Here is a 16,933-nt window from a genome sequence, read left to right as displayed (position 1 = left end):
CTGCTAACTCATTTCTTACACCCGTTCTCACCCTCACCACTTTGTTCCTAACCCTATCTACTCGAGATACACCAGCCATACTCCTTAGATACTTCATCTCAAACACATTCAATTTCTGTCTCTCCATCACTTTTATTCCCCACAACTCCGATCCTTACATCACAGTTGGTACAATCACTTTCTCATATAGAACTCTATTTACATACATGCCCAACCCTCTATTTTTTACTACTCCCTCAACTGCCACCAACACTTTGCAACCTTCATTCACTCCCTGACGTACATCTGCTTCCACTCCACCATTTGCTGCAACAACAGACCCCAAGTACTTAAACTGATCCACCTCCTCAAGTAACTCTCCATTCAACATGAAATTCAACCTTGCACCACCTTCCCTTCTCGTACATCTCATAACCTTACTCTTACCCACATTAACTCTCAACTTCCTTCTCTCACACACCCTTCCAAATTCTGTCACTAGTCGGTCAAGCTTCTCTTCTGTGTCTGCAACCAATACAGTATCATCCGCAAACAACAACTGATTTACCTCCCATTCATGGTCATTCTCGTCTACCAGTTTTAATCCTCGTCCAATCACTCAAGCATTCACCTCTCTCACCACTCCATCAACATACAAGTTAAACAACCACGGCGACATCACACATCCCTGTCTCAGCCTCAGTCTCACCGGAAACCAATCACTCACTTCATTTCCTATTCTAACACATGATTTACTACCTTTGTAGAAACTTTTCACTGCTTGCAACAGCCTTCCACCAACTCCATATAACCTCATCACATTCCACATTGCTTCCCTATCAACTCTATCATACACTTTCTCCAGATCCATAAACGCAACATACACCTCCTTACCTTTTGCTAAATATTTCTTGCATATCTGCCCAACTGTAAAAATCTGATTCATACAACCCCTACCTCTTCTAAAACCACCCTGTACTTCTAAGATTGCATTCTCTGTTTTATCCTTAATCCTATTAATCATTACTCTACCATACACTTTTCCAACTACAGTCAACAAACTAATACCTCTTGAATTACAACTCTCATTCACATCTCCCTTACCCTTATATAGTGGTACAATACATGCACAAAACCATCTACTGGTACCATTTACAACACAAAACACATATTAAACAATCTCTCCAACCATTCAAGTACAGTCATACCCCCTTCCTTCAACATCTCAGCTCTCACACCATCCATACCAGATGCTTTTCCTACTCTTGTTTCATCTAGTGCTCTCCTCACTTCCTCTATTTTAATCTCTCTCTCATTCTCATCTCCCATCACCAGCACCTCAACACCTGCAACAGCAATTATATCTACCTCCCTACTATCCTCTACATTCAGTAAACTTTCAAAATATTCCGCCCACCTTTTCCTTGCCTCCTCTCCTTTTAACAACCTTCCATTTCCATTTCCAAAGGTGGAAATGAATATTAGGTAAGATAAATTTAAAATGAGGTAAATTTATGATGAGTTTTATAATTTCAAGACTTAACAATTCCACCCACTTTTTCTTATCTAATGTGGATAAAGCAAAGGTGAATCACAACAAGCATGATGAACTATTAGTAACTCTTACTGTATAGTAGGGCTAGTCCCACAAAATGCACATATAATTTTCCAGTTCTTGAAGTTTGTCAAACAAAACTATGCTTGAAATTGTATACTGTACTATAACAGTAAATATCTGGTAAGTATTGAAATGATAGATTTTATTATGAAAATTTAATATTTTTCCTTTTTCTAGTCAGTAATTACTGTATATGCATTCAACCCTCTAATATTATGAAAACTATTAATTGACTTCACATTTATGATACATGATCTTAAAATGTTTTTAGGGTCAGTTTCTGGTTTTCCATAAACATGGATATAGCATGGTAACCAAGAGGCTGTAGATCCATATTGTCTTTAAAAGCTGAAAATGTAAACTTTTGTTTTTCATTAGAATAGGATATAAAATGACAGGTGAGGTTGATCTTACCTTCCATATTGTTGATGCAATTTGTATTATAGGTAGGAAAAGTAATTGGACAGCCTTTTCCATTCTTCCAATGTCCATAAAGGTGCAGATTCTTTAGAGCAAAATCACAAACCTGCACACATACAACTTAAGCACAATTTAAAAGTCAACTTTACAGAAAGATGCCAAGAAATTTGTCCAAGTGACAGTGCCTTAAAACTTTGTCCTTGATTCCACCATAAGTCCTGTATATGGAGCATATCAGCTTTTATAATATTCAGCTTTTTCAAATAAAATGTTTGAGAAAAGTTAACATATACTGTATGTGCCATTTTTCTGTGTTCCATAACCTCTTCATATTAAATGCATTGTCTCTTTTCTTCTCTTCCCCTTTAGTAATTGGCTATTGATTTCCATAGGTCTATGTTTGTCTATTTGTCCATCATTGTAGAGTACTGTATTTTTGCTTCAATAATTTTCTTTGCTTTATTGTTTTAGTCCATTTACTGTTGAACTATGTACAGTAAGTCAAGATGTTGCTCTTGTTAGATTTTTTTTCATCTTCTTCTTACTAATTTTATTTTGTTGCATCTGAACAAAAGTATATTGAATAAAAGCTTTTTATGTTATAGAATATGGGACACTCTACTTCATAATTCCAATGCTGCTTTTATGGATTAGAATTCTCTCTCAGTTAAAAAATAAACATGACTTTGTAATCTAAAAGTAGTTACAAAACAGAACAATTATAATGCTTTATTTATTTTTTATTTGTTCTTACACGAATACATCTATTGTCCTTTAATATGAGAAAGACTTCAGTTAAGCTGGAATGGTTATTAAAACTTAATGAGGTAATTATAACTATTGGTAGGTGTTGCAGGGAAATCCCCGCCCATCTGTCATTCAGCAACACTAGCACTTATGACTTTATTCGCAAACATTACGGATGCACAGTAGTATTTGGTTTACTAGTATCTCAGAATACAAGGTAATTGGTATACGTGCATAAGTATTCTAATTGGGGTACAACCATTGTATTGATCTGTGAGAAAGTATTTCCCTCCATATGCATATATTTTGTGTAGAAATACTAACGAGACTAGCACTAAATCAATCGCATAGTGCCCATACACCTCGCACTCAGTGTACACGCCGTGTTGATGTGATTATTTTACTACATTTTCATGCCGTTTTAGAAATAAGGCAAAACCAGTTATTTCTAGGTAGGTTTCTTATCAGAATTGTATGTAAGAGCGTAAAAGGAGAGGATCAAGTGGCTATAAAGCATAACTTAAGTGCTTTAGTAAGTGATAGTGAATGTCACTCGAGAGGGAACTCCCAATATTTTACCAGTAATACTCATGGAGACAGATTCTCCTTCCAAGCAGTAACCTCCTCCTCCTCCTCCTCTCTCATCTCCCTCATGCTAGTCAGAACTCTCCTCAAAAGTAAAGTGCAAGTTAATTAATCAACATTTCTTTATTGATGACTTATTAATTTGTATTTATTTAAAAAGGATTGTATGTTTGTATTTATGGGCTTGTGGAATGCATCAAGCAAATTTCCTTTATTTCATATGTGAAAAATTTGGTTTAGAATACAAGCTTACATGGGAGAAATGTCTACTTAATTCTAACAGTCATGCCTTCTCCATCATAAGGCACATTACTACATAGTATTCTAAAAGTTTTATTCCAGATTGTGGAATGATCTTTCTAATCTGGCAGTTGAATCGGTGTAACTTCAGAAATTAAACCTCTTTTGTATGTGTATATTTTCTGTTGAACAAGTTGACGAGAGTCTCTTTTTATAGTTCATATAAAACTGATCTATTTCAATGTTACTGATCTTGAAATATTTTATATATTTTGTTCATTACTGTACATATGTATAGTTTATTTGCTAGTTCCTTATTTTCTTTACTGACTGGGTGTTTTCCCTGTTGGAGCCCTTGTAACTTGTAAAATTCTGCTTTTCCAACCAGGGTTGTAGCTTGGCTAGTAATGATAATAATATAGAGAACAGGAGACAATGTCACTATTGAGGAAAGCCTTGGAATTTGAGGCTATGTCTCTTTCCATAGAAAGCCGTAGAGACCTGTTAAGTCTGATCCCTAAGGATCAAAAGTGTTAGTTTTGCCAACTGTTGTAGTTTTAACCACCCTGTTAAATTTAAATTGCCATTCCAGCTTTGCTAAAGGCATACTCTTAATAAAGAACTCAGATTTATAGCTAGGTAAATTACAAATTACTTTTAATATTTGTGATTTTGCTAATTTATTTGGATGATATAAGTACCTGTAACATCTCATATCTGACAAAAAGTATAGGTGGTGCCATGTGCCATTGAATGAGACATCTGAACATCTGATGTCATTTTAAAGGTTCTATTTAATTGCATAATTTGTTAGAGTAAAATAAGATTTCACTATTTGCCCTTTTGTGAAAATCCCAGAGCTAAAATTTAATATTGTGATAAGAGTGAGATATCAATAAACAACTTGCTATGCAATTGGGTTGTTCCACAAAAGTATATGAGTAGATGATATGGCATAACAAATGCATTGTAACATACCAGTGGGTGTACATTCCTAGGCACTCCAAAGAGTGAAAAAAAAAAAAATTGTAATCATTAAAGCATTAACCTGCTATCTATAAATAATTTCCATAAAAATAATTTCCATGCAAAATCGTAGTTTGTTGTCCCTCTCAGTAAAGAGTCAAGTGCTAGGAAAGCAATGATTAGTATAGTATACTCGAGAAATAAAAAATAGAAAATTTTTATTATTTTATGAATTTGTACCTCAGAATCCCATTGCTTATATGTAGGAGTCTATAACTTTTGCAAGTGTAAACAAAAGTTTTATACCTTCCTCTCCTGGAATCATAAGGCTAGAATCACCAGATGCCTGTTCCCTGGGTAAATTCTATTCCTGGGGAACCAGCAGTACTCCCAATTTTTATGTCAAGCACATCATAAGAACGTCATTTACAGTACTGTAGATTATTGCTACCAACTCATCTTGGCAACGTGTTCAGATCCACCGTCGTTGGCATCCCCCTCTCTCTTTTTCCCTATTTTCTACCTATGGTTTGCACATTTTTTGGCAATTTTGTGGCTCATTACTGGGGTGTCATCATAATACTAAGTTATTGTCAAACAATTTACACTATGCAGCGATAATTGATAAACCCACTTTCAAAGCTCTGAGGCTTCTAATTCTCTTCTTGCTGTGGATTGTCCTCGGATTTTGGGTGTTCGTTAAGCGTTGTTTTGAGCTTTGAGAAGAGAGATATGTTTGAAATCATTAGATAACTCAAAATGTTGCCAAGAATAGGTTAAAATAAGCCGCATTGCTATGAGTGTAAGGCATATACACGTGTGCTATCTTTTAAATGGATTATGTTTGTTTCCCTTTTAAGCCACCTGGGTGGGGCTACGTTCCATTAATGGCTTATACATACATACTGCGCCAAAGTTAGATGGTTATAGAATGTAAATTAAATTAAATCTTAATTTTGATATTTTGAAAGTACAGTAAAGGCTTAAAGGGCACTCATGAATGGTAGAGGCAAGGGACAGTGACATTTCCCTATCAAGCAGGATACTGCCCTAGAGATTAACCATTTATACATATGATTAGCGCCCAAGCCCCCTCTCCACCCAAGCTAGGACTGAGGAGGGCTAGGCAATGGCTGCTGAAGATTGAGCAGATAGACCTGTAGGCTCCCCCCAACCCCCCATCCTTAGCTCACAAGGATGGTGAGGTTACAGCGACCAAAGGAACAAACTAATTTGAGCAGGACTCAAACCCCAGTCTAGCATTCACCAGACAGGGACGTTACTGCATTGGCCACCGCAACCCCTATCAGCTATTCAGAGGTAATAGTACTCCTTTAACCTACTCTGATTGTATCCTCAAGTTGTATCTAACTGTTCTGGTGTACCAGTCAGTGTGGTTTTGTTGGTATACAGATATTTAGAGAATTAATAGCTTCTCCTTGAACCTTGCTATATCTAATTACTTCAGGCTTTCTATTGCAAAACTCTCGCATTTATGTGATCTGGTCAGTTTTATATGATCATTGGATCTTGAGATAGGGGACTGGGTTGGCAGTCTGGATCCAAAACTCCCTCCTCCTGCTGAAGTAAGTGCTCATAAGCAACCTTTCCCTGCCCACCAGTTTTTTTTTTTTTTTTTTTTTGGTTAATATGCTTTGTGGTTTCCAAGGATGTTACTATGGAAAGCTTGGACAGTCAATCCCATATGACAAAGTACCAGAGTAATATTGGCTCTTGGTCCAGTGTTTCAATGTACAAAGCACAGACTCATTGTGTACATCAGAGACACTCTACAGTAGTTCAGTTGCTATTGAGCTCATCACAGGCAATAACTGATGATGACTTGGCAAGTAGACCTATTTGCTCTCCCAAACCTCCCATCCCTATCTCATGCGGAGGATGGTGTTACAAACATTACTAGAAATCATTAAGCTTGTGAGTCTCAAACCCTCATCCAACAGATTTTCTAGCATGGACATTTCCAATAGGCTACTACAGCCCTGCAAAAGAATTATTAGACCATGGATCAAAGCAAAGTCCATTTTCATGTCAATCCCATTGGTCTCTCCCCAGATTTCCATGATCTTCCATGTAGATGCATTACGGTCAGTTGGGGAGGTCATTCAGAGGAAACCTGTGTTCAGAAAATGGTCCTCTCAGTTCATGCATTTCACATAGATGTGTTGGAACTGATGGTGGTTCTCTGGACCTTGAAGAGACTCAGCCTAAGAAGGAATTCTCGTATCAAGACTTTCTTAGACAAAAAGGTAGCAGTCTGTTTCCTTAGGAGGGGAGTACATGCTCGAGAATTTTCATTGCATTTACTCTTTACTTTATGAAGTTCCTTTAGGAGAGGAATTTATTTCTCTCCCCATTCTATCTGTCCAGATCTTTAAATCTAGTAGCGGACGTCATGTCCAGACAGACCGTTCTAGTCACAGAATGGATCCTGGGTCAGAGCTCTTTCCAAGAGATCCTAGAGTTGGTCCCAGATCTCCAAATAGAAATGTTTACATTGAATGAGAACTACAATCTTCCATTATATGTAGTTCCAAATGGTGTTTCTCAGGCAGTTGCTTAGAAATGCCTAGAAGCTGGATTAGAAAAGGTCCTCAATTTATCTATGTCCTCCAAGTATTATTTCAAAGGCTTTGAATATTCTTCAGGACTTTTCAGGGACAGCTGTGCTAGTAGCTCCACATTGGTTGAACTGTTCATTGCTCCAGCATTTTAGACTGAGGTTACATCCTCTTTGGTCAGCACAGCTGAATCATAAAGTAGAAAGTCAGATTGTCTTTCTAACCCAAAATCTTCATGCTTGGATTTTCTCTCCCATATGTAAGGTAGGGAATTTTCACTCTCAGCATGACATATTTGATGAGCTGCAAGAAGTCTTCCACCATACAATACCAGCCAGTTAGGAAGGCATGGATGACCTTCCTGAGGGATAGGTTTTCATGCTAAATCACCCTGGAAGGAAGCTTAAGCCATCAACAGTATTGTCATATAAATATGCAGACAGAACCCTCAAGCCAGCTTTTAGAGTGGGTTTAGACTGGGACATTTCAAAAGAATACCCAGACTTTTGCCCTACATAAACCATCTCCACCAGCCCTTCAGTACCTTGGTCTCTGGATAGGGCTGAGGCTTTTAGCAATTTAGATAATTCCTTCATTTTCCTTGAAGAATTGTTACAGAAAGCTATTTTGTTTTATAGCTTCAGCCTCAGTAGCAAGAGTCTGAGCTTGCAGCCTTTCTGAGAGATCAAGAGTTTATTACCACCATCCCTAGGCATCTTCTAATCCTTATTCCGGATCTTCTGTTCTTAGCCAAAAGTTGAAAGCCTCATATCAGGGGCAGTATCCTCTTTATATTACAGCTTTTGGATCAGGATATGCAGACCTCTGTCCAGTGTCTACCTTGCAATTGTATCTGTAGAGATCTATGTCTTTAGGTGGCAGTCTGTTTCAAAATACCCAGACCAACAAGTCCCTTTCAACAGGGTCTATCCATATTCTAATTACCTCCTTTATTACAAAAGTTGATTATCTTTTCATCTCTAAAACTCATAATGTGAGAAAAATTGCCTCTTGGTTAGCATTTTTCACTAATGCAATTTAAGGACATCCAGGCATTATGGGTTGGTCTGGGCATAAGGTGTATATAAGACACTTCAATACCTGAAAGGTCTCCAAGTGGTGCTACATGCATGTGTGGTACTTGGCTGGCTTTATATAATTGGATTCCTTGTCTATAATTTAGCAGGAAAGTCCTTTGAGACCACACAGCCCCTCCCCAAAAATAGGTTTTTACTTTGTCAATGCTCACTTTATTAGTCAGTTGTTTGTTTCTGAGAGGAATTTTTAGATTTTTAAATTCCTTGATATAATCCAGTTTTAGCTGATTGGGAGTTTTTAATTTTAGGATTTACAGTCTGGAAGCATGGGTTGTTTCTTTATCTCAGTTTAGGTGAATTACCATTAAAGTAGTTTTTAAGGAAAGTTGAATCTCTTAGTAATTTAAAATACTTAAGCAAGCTGGGGCTTTACATTTCCTGAATCTTGCCTTCACTGTACCACCTCCATCTTATTATGGGTACTGTATTGGCAATGTTAGCACCAGGGGGTGTTCATTGAAATTAAGAATTACAATGTTGAAATTATGTACTTAAATACTCACTTTTCAATTGTGCACTGTACATGCAGCCCCTACCCATCAACTAGTGAAATCAAGAGGTTGTTGAACTAAATTCAACTTTGAGACCTGAAGACAAAGGGATGTGATCGATTCTCACGTTAGTATTGCCATATGATTCCAATACTACAGTAGAGAGATAAGGCTATTACAGGAATAGAAAACTGGAAATTTTTAGTTTAAGGGTAAATGTTACCATTTACTGTAACTATCTGAGGAAGTGAAGCAAGTTGAATGCCAGGTGAGTATAGAAATAAGCAATCTTATTATTACAATTCTATTTTTACTATTAGAATACTGTATTTAAAGATACTGTTTTCTTTTTCGTTTTACATATTTCCAAAATTCTATTTGATATAGATTCAATTTTACTGGAATACTGTGAAAAGTTGTATGCATTGAAAGCGTATTGGTTTATGAAGTAGAGTAGAGTACAGTAATGAATGTTTCATGTTTCAAGTTAACATTATAAGAAGCTATAATACTGTTGGGAAGAAATGTGATGCACTTACATTATCTCTTTCAGTGTTCACCTAAAAGAAAATTAAGAAAGATAGTTATAATATTTAAATGCTGTGAGAGTTGCTTTTTTCATTATAGGGTTTGGAATTGATAGTTGTATATGATTTAGTAATACCATGTTTATTTTTCCCGCTAATTTTAATGTATATTTTTCAGGGGAAGAAGCTTTGCTTCAGCAACAACTCTTCCATGATTACAGAGACAGAGGTGGTCATATGAGCGAATTTGGTGATACATCGTCAACAGAAACCCTTGGCCATCCCCACAATATCATCAATGACCCAAGGTTATTATTATCAGACAGAGAAGATAAACAGTCCATAAGTTCAACGACAACCCTTATTGCTCCTGCTGTCAGAGAAGCGATAAGAATACCACCACTTTCTCTACCTCAAGATTTAACCCGGGGAGGAGCTCAGAGATTGCTTAGAGGGCGGTTAACGAGGCATAACGTTAAGACTTTTCTTAGGGTTTTTATGGTGGCTTTTATCTTTGTAGTTTTTGTCCTAACTTGCTCAGTGATTTTAGTCTTTGAAAGTGAAGGGGGATTACTTCAGGGATTTGCATCGACGAGAGAAATGATGCTTCTAAGAATTCAGTATTATCAGCCCATTAAAGAACTTTTTAGAAGGTGGTTGGGTATTAAATCTTGAATTATTTTATAATATGACTCATTCTTCCAGGTTGACCAGTTGGGTAATTTATACCATGATTAAATCATGGTTGTATGTACATAACATTTATGAGATTTGATGATTTATATTTTGTGCTATTAATTCATAAATACTTTGCTGGTGGAAGTACTGTTTTTGTAAACAAATTTGTTGGATACAGTTTATTTATGTGTCCATAATGTTGCAAATACGTTCCTGCAACTTTACATTGCTTATTATCAACAATTGGAAACATTTATTTTAACCATTTTCAACAGTTCAAGTACTGTGCTGAAAATTATATCTTTCGTAAAGAATGAATGCTGTCTAATTACATTCAGGAGAACAAAACTTGCATTAGCTAAAAAGTGATATAGGAGATACTTAAATGCTTAAGCTTATGTGTAAGCTTAGATTGCAGTTATAAATGCATGCTTTTGTTTTCTTTGCTCAAATTTGAAGAAACTGGTGTTGTAGTAGGGTAGACTTTAGGAGTGGTGAAACCAGTGCTGTAAAGATTTAATCATAACAGTGCAGCAAATATTGTTAACAGCATCATAGCAAATTCTCCATTAACTTCAATGAAGGAAATTATACATTTATCCAAAGCACTCTGTGCTGGAATTCGTTTTAGGTTTTTTTCGTCTTTATGGGTGCTGGAAGTTTTACTGAATTGAATCCTATTTCGTACAGTCTTCATCAGCCTGTGTAGTACAATATCAAATCTTATTTTTAGTACTGCATGAATGTTAAAACTGCTTTTTTGTATACTCAACAAGTACAATTTTATTGTTCTTATACACATCTTACAATGCTGTGCTGTTTTATTTAGGCAATTTTAAGTGAGAAATATCTTGATTAAGTGACAACATATCATCTTATCTTTCCCTAAAAAGCTAAAACTTTTTTCACATTCCATTGACTCAGGCATTGTAAATTTATAGGCCTTAGCCCCATGTGAAAATATATTGCAGTTTATGTGGTACGAATTCCTCAAGCAATAACATTAATTCTATGATATTCATTATGGCTATGAATAAGTATTGTCTAAATTTTTGCAAATAATCTCCGTCTGCTTCGGCATCTGTTCTTGTTATTGTATTTATCTCTAAAGGCAGCACTAATCAGAGACTGGATTCTCAAAATTTTCTCACTTTAACTCTAGGTCAAAATATTCAGTAAAACTTGACCAGATTTCTGTGACTGTTCAAGATTGAATGATGATGAATGCTGGGGATGTTTATACAACACCCTAAGATGTATTTGGAAGGACAAGACACCCCAGAATGGTTACCATATGTTGCAGTACCCTAGTATTGGTTAGGTCGGGTGTTCCACCCCAGGAAAGGTTTAGTTAGGATCATTACGCAAGTATGTAATTCAAGTTGAATAATGCCCTAGGACTGAGTAAAATAGTACTCAAAAAATGCATTACTGTACATGTATGCAAATCCCTAGTCAGGTTTCAGCAAATATTCTTATACATTAGAAATTGGGAGAATTGCATGATTCACTTGTACTTTTATCATTCATGTGTAAAGTTATCTTGCAGAAATGCTTTGCAGTGATAGATATGTGACTAGAATTGATTATATGTTTGATATAAAAGAGTAGGTGTTTTTAGTTAGAACTACCAATGCTATGCAATTAGATGTGAGAATACATTTTTACTCAGAACTATATAGGTCAAATATTTCCTTTTACATTTTGAGAATCTAGTACCTGTACAGTATTGAGATGCAGGTAATAATTACCTCTTTATGTGTGCTGAACAAAAATGTCCCTTGAATTTAGAGCACTGTATATATGTATCAATTTGAATATTTGGAAGCTTTGATGATTCTGAAATATTTGCATTATTTTTAAGATAGTATATTTTAGATGATAATTCACAAAAAAGCCTCTTAGCTCAATAAATGCAGAAGATAGGTTAATATTTGTTATTCCATAGAAACCATTGAAACTAGAAAAAACTTGCATGTAAAGAGGAAAAGGAAAGTACAGAATTGAGGACTTTCCTTACATTATGTGAAAACAGCTAATGAAAGACTTTGTTTTCTTTCACCAATTTAAAGTCATTATCTCAGAAATGTGAACATGAATTTTAGATGCCGTAAGTGTTCTCTTTAGGTTATTTCTTTTAAAATGGGATTTAATTTTCTCTTTAGCAATGTGATAATTTATCCATATAAACCTGCTCCTCAGAAAGTAAAGACACTTCTTTGAATGAAATTCTCTAGTCTTTACTACTGCTTTAGTGATGGGTTTAGCCATCTTAATTGAGGGCACATTGAAGAATCTTGCTTTTGGAGTGCAACTGATCAACTACTAAATTGTTTCCAGAGACAAAATTCTGGTTTGGTCACGACGGTTGCCTTAAGGGGTTGTCTTCCATCAAATTGAAGGGACCTGTTACTTTTCCCCCCAATGAATTATTCACAATTCTCTTTTTGGGGGAAGCATAAGATGGCTTGGAATTTCCCTTGTTGATAGATTCTTAAGGCAAGTATGAAGAGCTTTGTATGTAACATCCCATAGCACATGCAAATGATGGCAGTTCACCAAACTTTTTTTTTTTTATAGTAAGTGAATGTTTCGTTCACATTTTCTGAATCCTCCATGTACAAGAGATCTCTCTCTAGTACCAAGTGATTTGACAAATCTGTACCTGCGGTTTAATCTTCTTTTTAAAGATTTTATATCTGTTTTCTTACTAGACTGAGGTTAGCTGATGGTTAATTGCTAGATAGTCCAAAACATGATCCATTCACCCGATTGCATTTAGCAGTCTTCCAACTGCATAGAGACCATAATCTTGCTTAGCAAGCTTCAATAGAGTAGAAGTCATGAGATCTAGCAATGTCTATGCAGTCTAATTTCAGTTTAACAAACTAGTAGGGGGAAGGGTAGTCTAAGAAGTCAGAACAAGGCATATAAAAACAATGAAATAGCAAAATTTATTGATAGTATATGAAAAACATAATTTATAGTGATGTAAATTGGATGAAATAGTTTGCATTTACCTTATATATATACTTCATAATGTGTAGAGATGAGTTTTTATTGCAGAGGCCGTGTAGTATTGACTCGGAATAATATTCAATCTGAGTCCAAGGAACTTTTTTGTACCCCTATTGCAGTTACATGCACCTGTTTTACTTGTTGATGGTTGTTGGAAATCATGGTTAGCTGCAGTTTATGGTATTGGTGAATATTTTAGTCTTTCCCCTGCTGTTTCTTTATACAGTACCCAGGCTTTGTCTCATCTACATCCAACCATTCATTGACATCCTCAAAGTTAACTTATGTTTTTACTGACTAATCTAGCAGTGGGCAAAAGTCAGTTGCCTCAAAATTTTTAAAGTCATAATTTGGATCAATATCAACCAACTGCTTTGTCCAGGATTTTTCAAGGGTGGTAATTTTTGTTAATCTTCCCAAGATATGGCAAAATTGTATATAACAGACTTCAAGTTAAAGTTTTTGATATTTCATAAAGTACAATCACCTTATGTCATTTTCAAGATTGTCTTCCTCTTATAAAATTAAAAAAAACTTTGTCTTAGTGCTTTTGTGGTACATCTGCTTGCTGGCAATTATTACCCATTGATCCTTGAAGTGAATGACCAGTGTGGTGTTCAGAGGAAGATTTATGGTTCTTATTTTCCTATCACCACTCATCATCTTGTCTAGCTGTCGATGAGGTAGAGCATGATCCACTAAAATGAGAGCTCTTACGTCCTCGGGTGGCAGTTTCAGATTGTCTGACTGGTTCTAATGGAACTGCAAGATGAAGTAGGCCTACTTGTGAAACCAGTCCATAGAAATCACAGTACTACATTAGATCCTTCTCTCTGGTTACGGTTCACTTTTCCTTTGCGTACACATACACCGAATAGTCTGGCCTATTCTTGACAGATTCTCCTCTGTCTCCATACATGTGACAACATTGAGTTTACCAAACAATTATTCTTCACTCAAGGGGTTAAGTACTGCACTGTAATTGTTCAGTAGCTACTTTCCTCTTGGTAAGGGTAAAATAGACTTTAGCTATGGTAAGCAGTGCTTCTAGGAGGACACTTCAAAACCAAACCATTGTTCTTTAGTCTTGGGTTGTGCCATAGCCTCTGTACCATGGTCTTCCACTGTCTTGGGTTAGAGTTCTCTTGCTTGAGGGTACACTTGGGCAAACTATTCTATCTAATTTCTCTCCCTCTTGTTTTGTTAAAGTTTTTATAGATTATATAGGAAATATTTATTTTAATGGTGTCACTGTTCTTAAAATATTTTATTTTTCCTTGTTTCCTTTCCTCACTGGGCTATATTCCCTGTTGGGGCCCGTAGGCTTATATAGCATCCAACTTTTCCAACTAGAGTTGTAGCTTAGCAAGTAATAATAATAATAATAATAATAATAATAATAATAATAATAATAATAATAATAATAATAATAATAATTATTATTATAATAATGATAATAATAATAATAATCATAAGAATAATAATAAACAATATTATTATTATTATTTTTATTATTATTATTATTACTTGCTAAGCTACAACCCTAGTTAGAAAAGCAGGATGCTATAAGCCCAGGGGCTCCAACAGGGAAAATAGCCCAGTGAAGAAAGGAAACAAGGAAAAATAGAATTCTTAAGAAGAGTAACATTCAAATAAATATCTCCTATATAAACTATAAAAAATGTAACAAAACAAGAGGAAGAGAAACAAGTCAGAACAGTGTGCCCTAGTGTACCCTCAAGCAAGAGAACTCTGAGTCAAGACAGTGGAAGACCATGGTACAGAGGGTATGGTACTACCCAAGACTAGAGAACAATGGTTTGATTTTGGAGTGTCCTTCTCCTTGAAGAGCTCCTTACCATAGCTAAAGAGTCTCTTCTACCCTTACCAAGAGGAAAGTAGCCACTGAACAATTACAGTACAGTAATTAGCCCCTTGAGCGAAGAGGTGTTTGGTAATTTCAGTGTTGTCAGGTGTATGAGGAAAAATGAGAATCTGTAAAGAATATGCCAGACTATTCGGTGCATGTGTAGGCAAAAAAAAATGATCCGTAACCAGAGAGAGGGATCTAATGCATTACTGTCTGGTCAGTCAAAGGATCCAATAACACTCTGGCAGTAGTATCTCAATGGGTGGCTGGTGCCCTGGCCAACCTACTACCTTTAAATAATAATAAAAGGAATTTAATATTCAAGATAATACAGTACATTAATACCCCGCTCTACGTCTTGAATTTCAATGTAGGTTGGATGTTTGCCTGATAAAGGGATGTATGTTTTCTATATGCATACTGACCACGGAATAGTACTTGCAGTCTGCTATCATTTTAAAAATAACCAGATACCTAATTAATAAGCTTCCATGTGAAGCACATTACCATACAGTACAGCACTTGATCATTATTTATGATGTAGCAACCAACATAATATCGTGAAAAATTACACAACAAGGATTTTATTTTTGTATTTAATACTTAATTATGAGTGGCATAAAGTTGGAACCGGTGTATGTCAAACTATTTAAAAATTATTGAGAGTAACAAAAAATGCTGAGCTCTACAACATGCTTGCACTGATTCTCAAGTACATGTAAAATTAAAACGGCTTTGTCATTAACTAGTACACACTTGCAAGTCAATACTGCAGTCCATTTCAAACAATACTTCATATTACTTTCACAGGATCCTATAGAGATTGGAATAGCCTGATTTGGTCTTAATTTCCCAAAGTAAAAGAAAATGACGCTGGTAAATCGAGAGTAGACTACAGTATTTCATTGCATGTGACGAGACGACTTAATGACTTCTTGCGTACTTCCAAGTTTATGGTTTTATATTTTAAGAATCTTGGCTATTGTACCCCAAATTAACAAACAGGATAGGGGTATGAAATAATTTTATCACTCAAGTAAAATAATGATTTAATTTTGTGTTTTTTATCATTATTTTTCATCCTAACAGTTTAATGGTCAGAGGAATGATTCAGCTATGCACACCCGCTCATGAGACTTTATAGTTTTTGTTATTATTTGAGAAAGATCCTTGGACTATACTGGTACTGCAGAGGGACAATTGGGTTTCCTGTTTTACTTAGTTAGGCTTGACGTATTTCAGTGTGAAGTTAATTATTAGGATGAAAGTCTTTCAGTTACAGGGTCAGGGAGGTCTCTTGTGTTGAAGAAAGGTAGAATAGGTGCAAGGAGTGTGTTCAATAGCCTTAGTTACTTGCACTATGAGTAGCAATGCTCAATGAAACATCAGCAGTTATGTTAATTTTATACTAGTATACTTGAAGATGGTTTACATATTTCACATTAAGAGAATTCCACTGAACCTTGATATTCCCCATTTTTTTTTTTTTTTTTTTTTTTTTTATTGCATATCTAGGCTGTTTCATAAAATCAAGTATAAATGTTTCTTCAAACAAGCACTCGTTTTTTCATTATAAATTGCAATTGAAGAATTTTCTGTTCCTTAAAAACACTATCTCCTAAAGTCTAATACCTTGCAAAACATTATTACTATTGCAAACTCGATATATTTTTTTTTGGTCAGTTAATGAAGTATCCTTCATAAGGGAAAAATTCCTCAATCTAAAAAATCTTTTTCTTCTACATCGATAAAATCTCCTTTTCAGGAAAATCCTAAGTATTACTACTAATCCGTCCATGTATATACTAAGCAGCCTTGTAAAAATGTACTACTATTTCCTATCCCATAGGACTCTTATAAAAGACTTGGAAATTTTACAAGCAAATTCTACCTTTCATTAACTGTTTATCCATCTTATATAGATAGCATGATTTGAGAGAATAATGGGAGATAATGATTCACATCTAACTAAGTTTTGATCTTGACAGCTTCTTGCCATAACTGAAATATATTATATCTTATGATTGTTATAATTTTCATAATTGTTCATTGATTAGAGAATTCAGAACACATTTCACTCAAGTAATTAGTTACCATTGACTAGTTTGTTTAATTTTT

At 35.3% G+C, this 16,933-nt stretch overlaps 2 protein-coding genes across 4 annotated transcripts in view; both read left to right on the top strand.

Annotated features, from left to right (window-relative positions):
• Frmd5 (FERM domain containing) overlaps positions 1-13,884 on the top strand; it is a 448,328-nt gene extending 434,444 nt beyond the window's left edge. For 2 of the 3 annotated variants that reach the window (XM_068391258.1, XM_068391256.1), the window contains one exon: positions 9,428-13,884. In XM_068391258.1, coding sequence (XP_068247359.1) covers positions 9,428-9,924 — 497 coding nt within the window. In that variant the 3' untranslated portion in view covers positions 9,925-13,884. The remainder of the gene's footprint in view (positions 1-9,427) is intronic. The other variant, XM_068391257.1, reaches the window with a different exon arrangement.
• Positions 9,445-16,933, top strand: part of LOC137656882 (uncharacterized) — a 246,518-nt gene continuing 239,029 nt past the window's right edge. The window contains exon 1 of the mRNA XM_068391252.1: positions 9,445-9,557. Within this exon, the coding sequence (XP_068247353.1) occupies positions 9,548-9,557 (10 nt within the window). The 5' untranslated portion in view covers positions 9,445-9,547. The remainder of the gene's footprint in view (positions 9,558-16,933) is intronic.

The sequence above is a fragment of the Palaemon carinicauda genome, chromosome 17 (genome assembly GCF_036898095.1).
Source record: "Palaemon carinicauda isolate YSFRI2023 chromosome 17, ASM3689809v2, whole genome shotgun sequence".
In the NCBI taxonomy this organism is placed as follows: Eukaryota; Metazoa; Arthropoda; class Malacostraca; order Decapoda; family Palaemonidae; genus Palaemon; species Palaemon carinicauda.
Note: the sequence above shows the minus strand (reverse complement) of the source record. Positions and strands in the feature narration are given on the sequence as shown.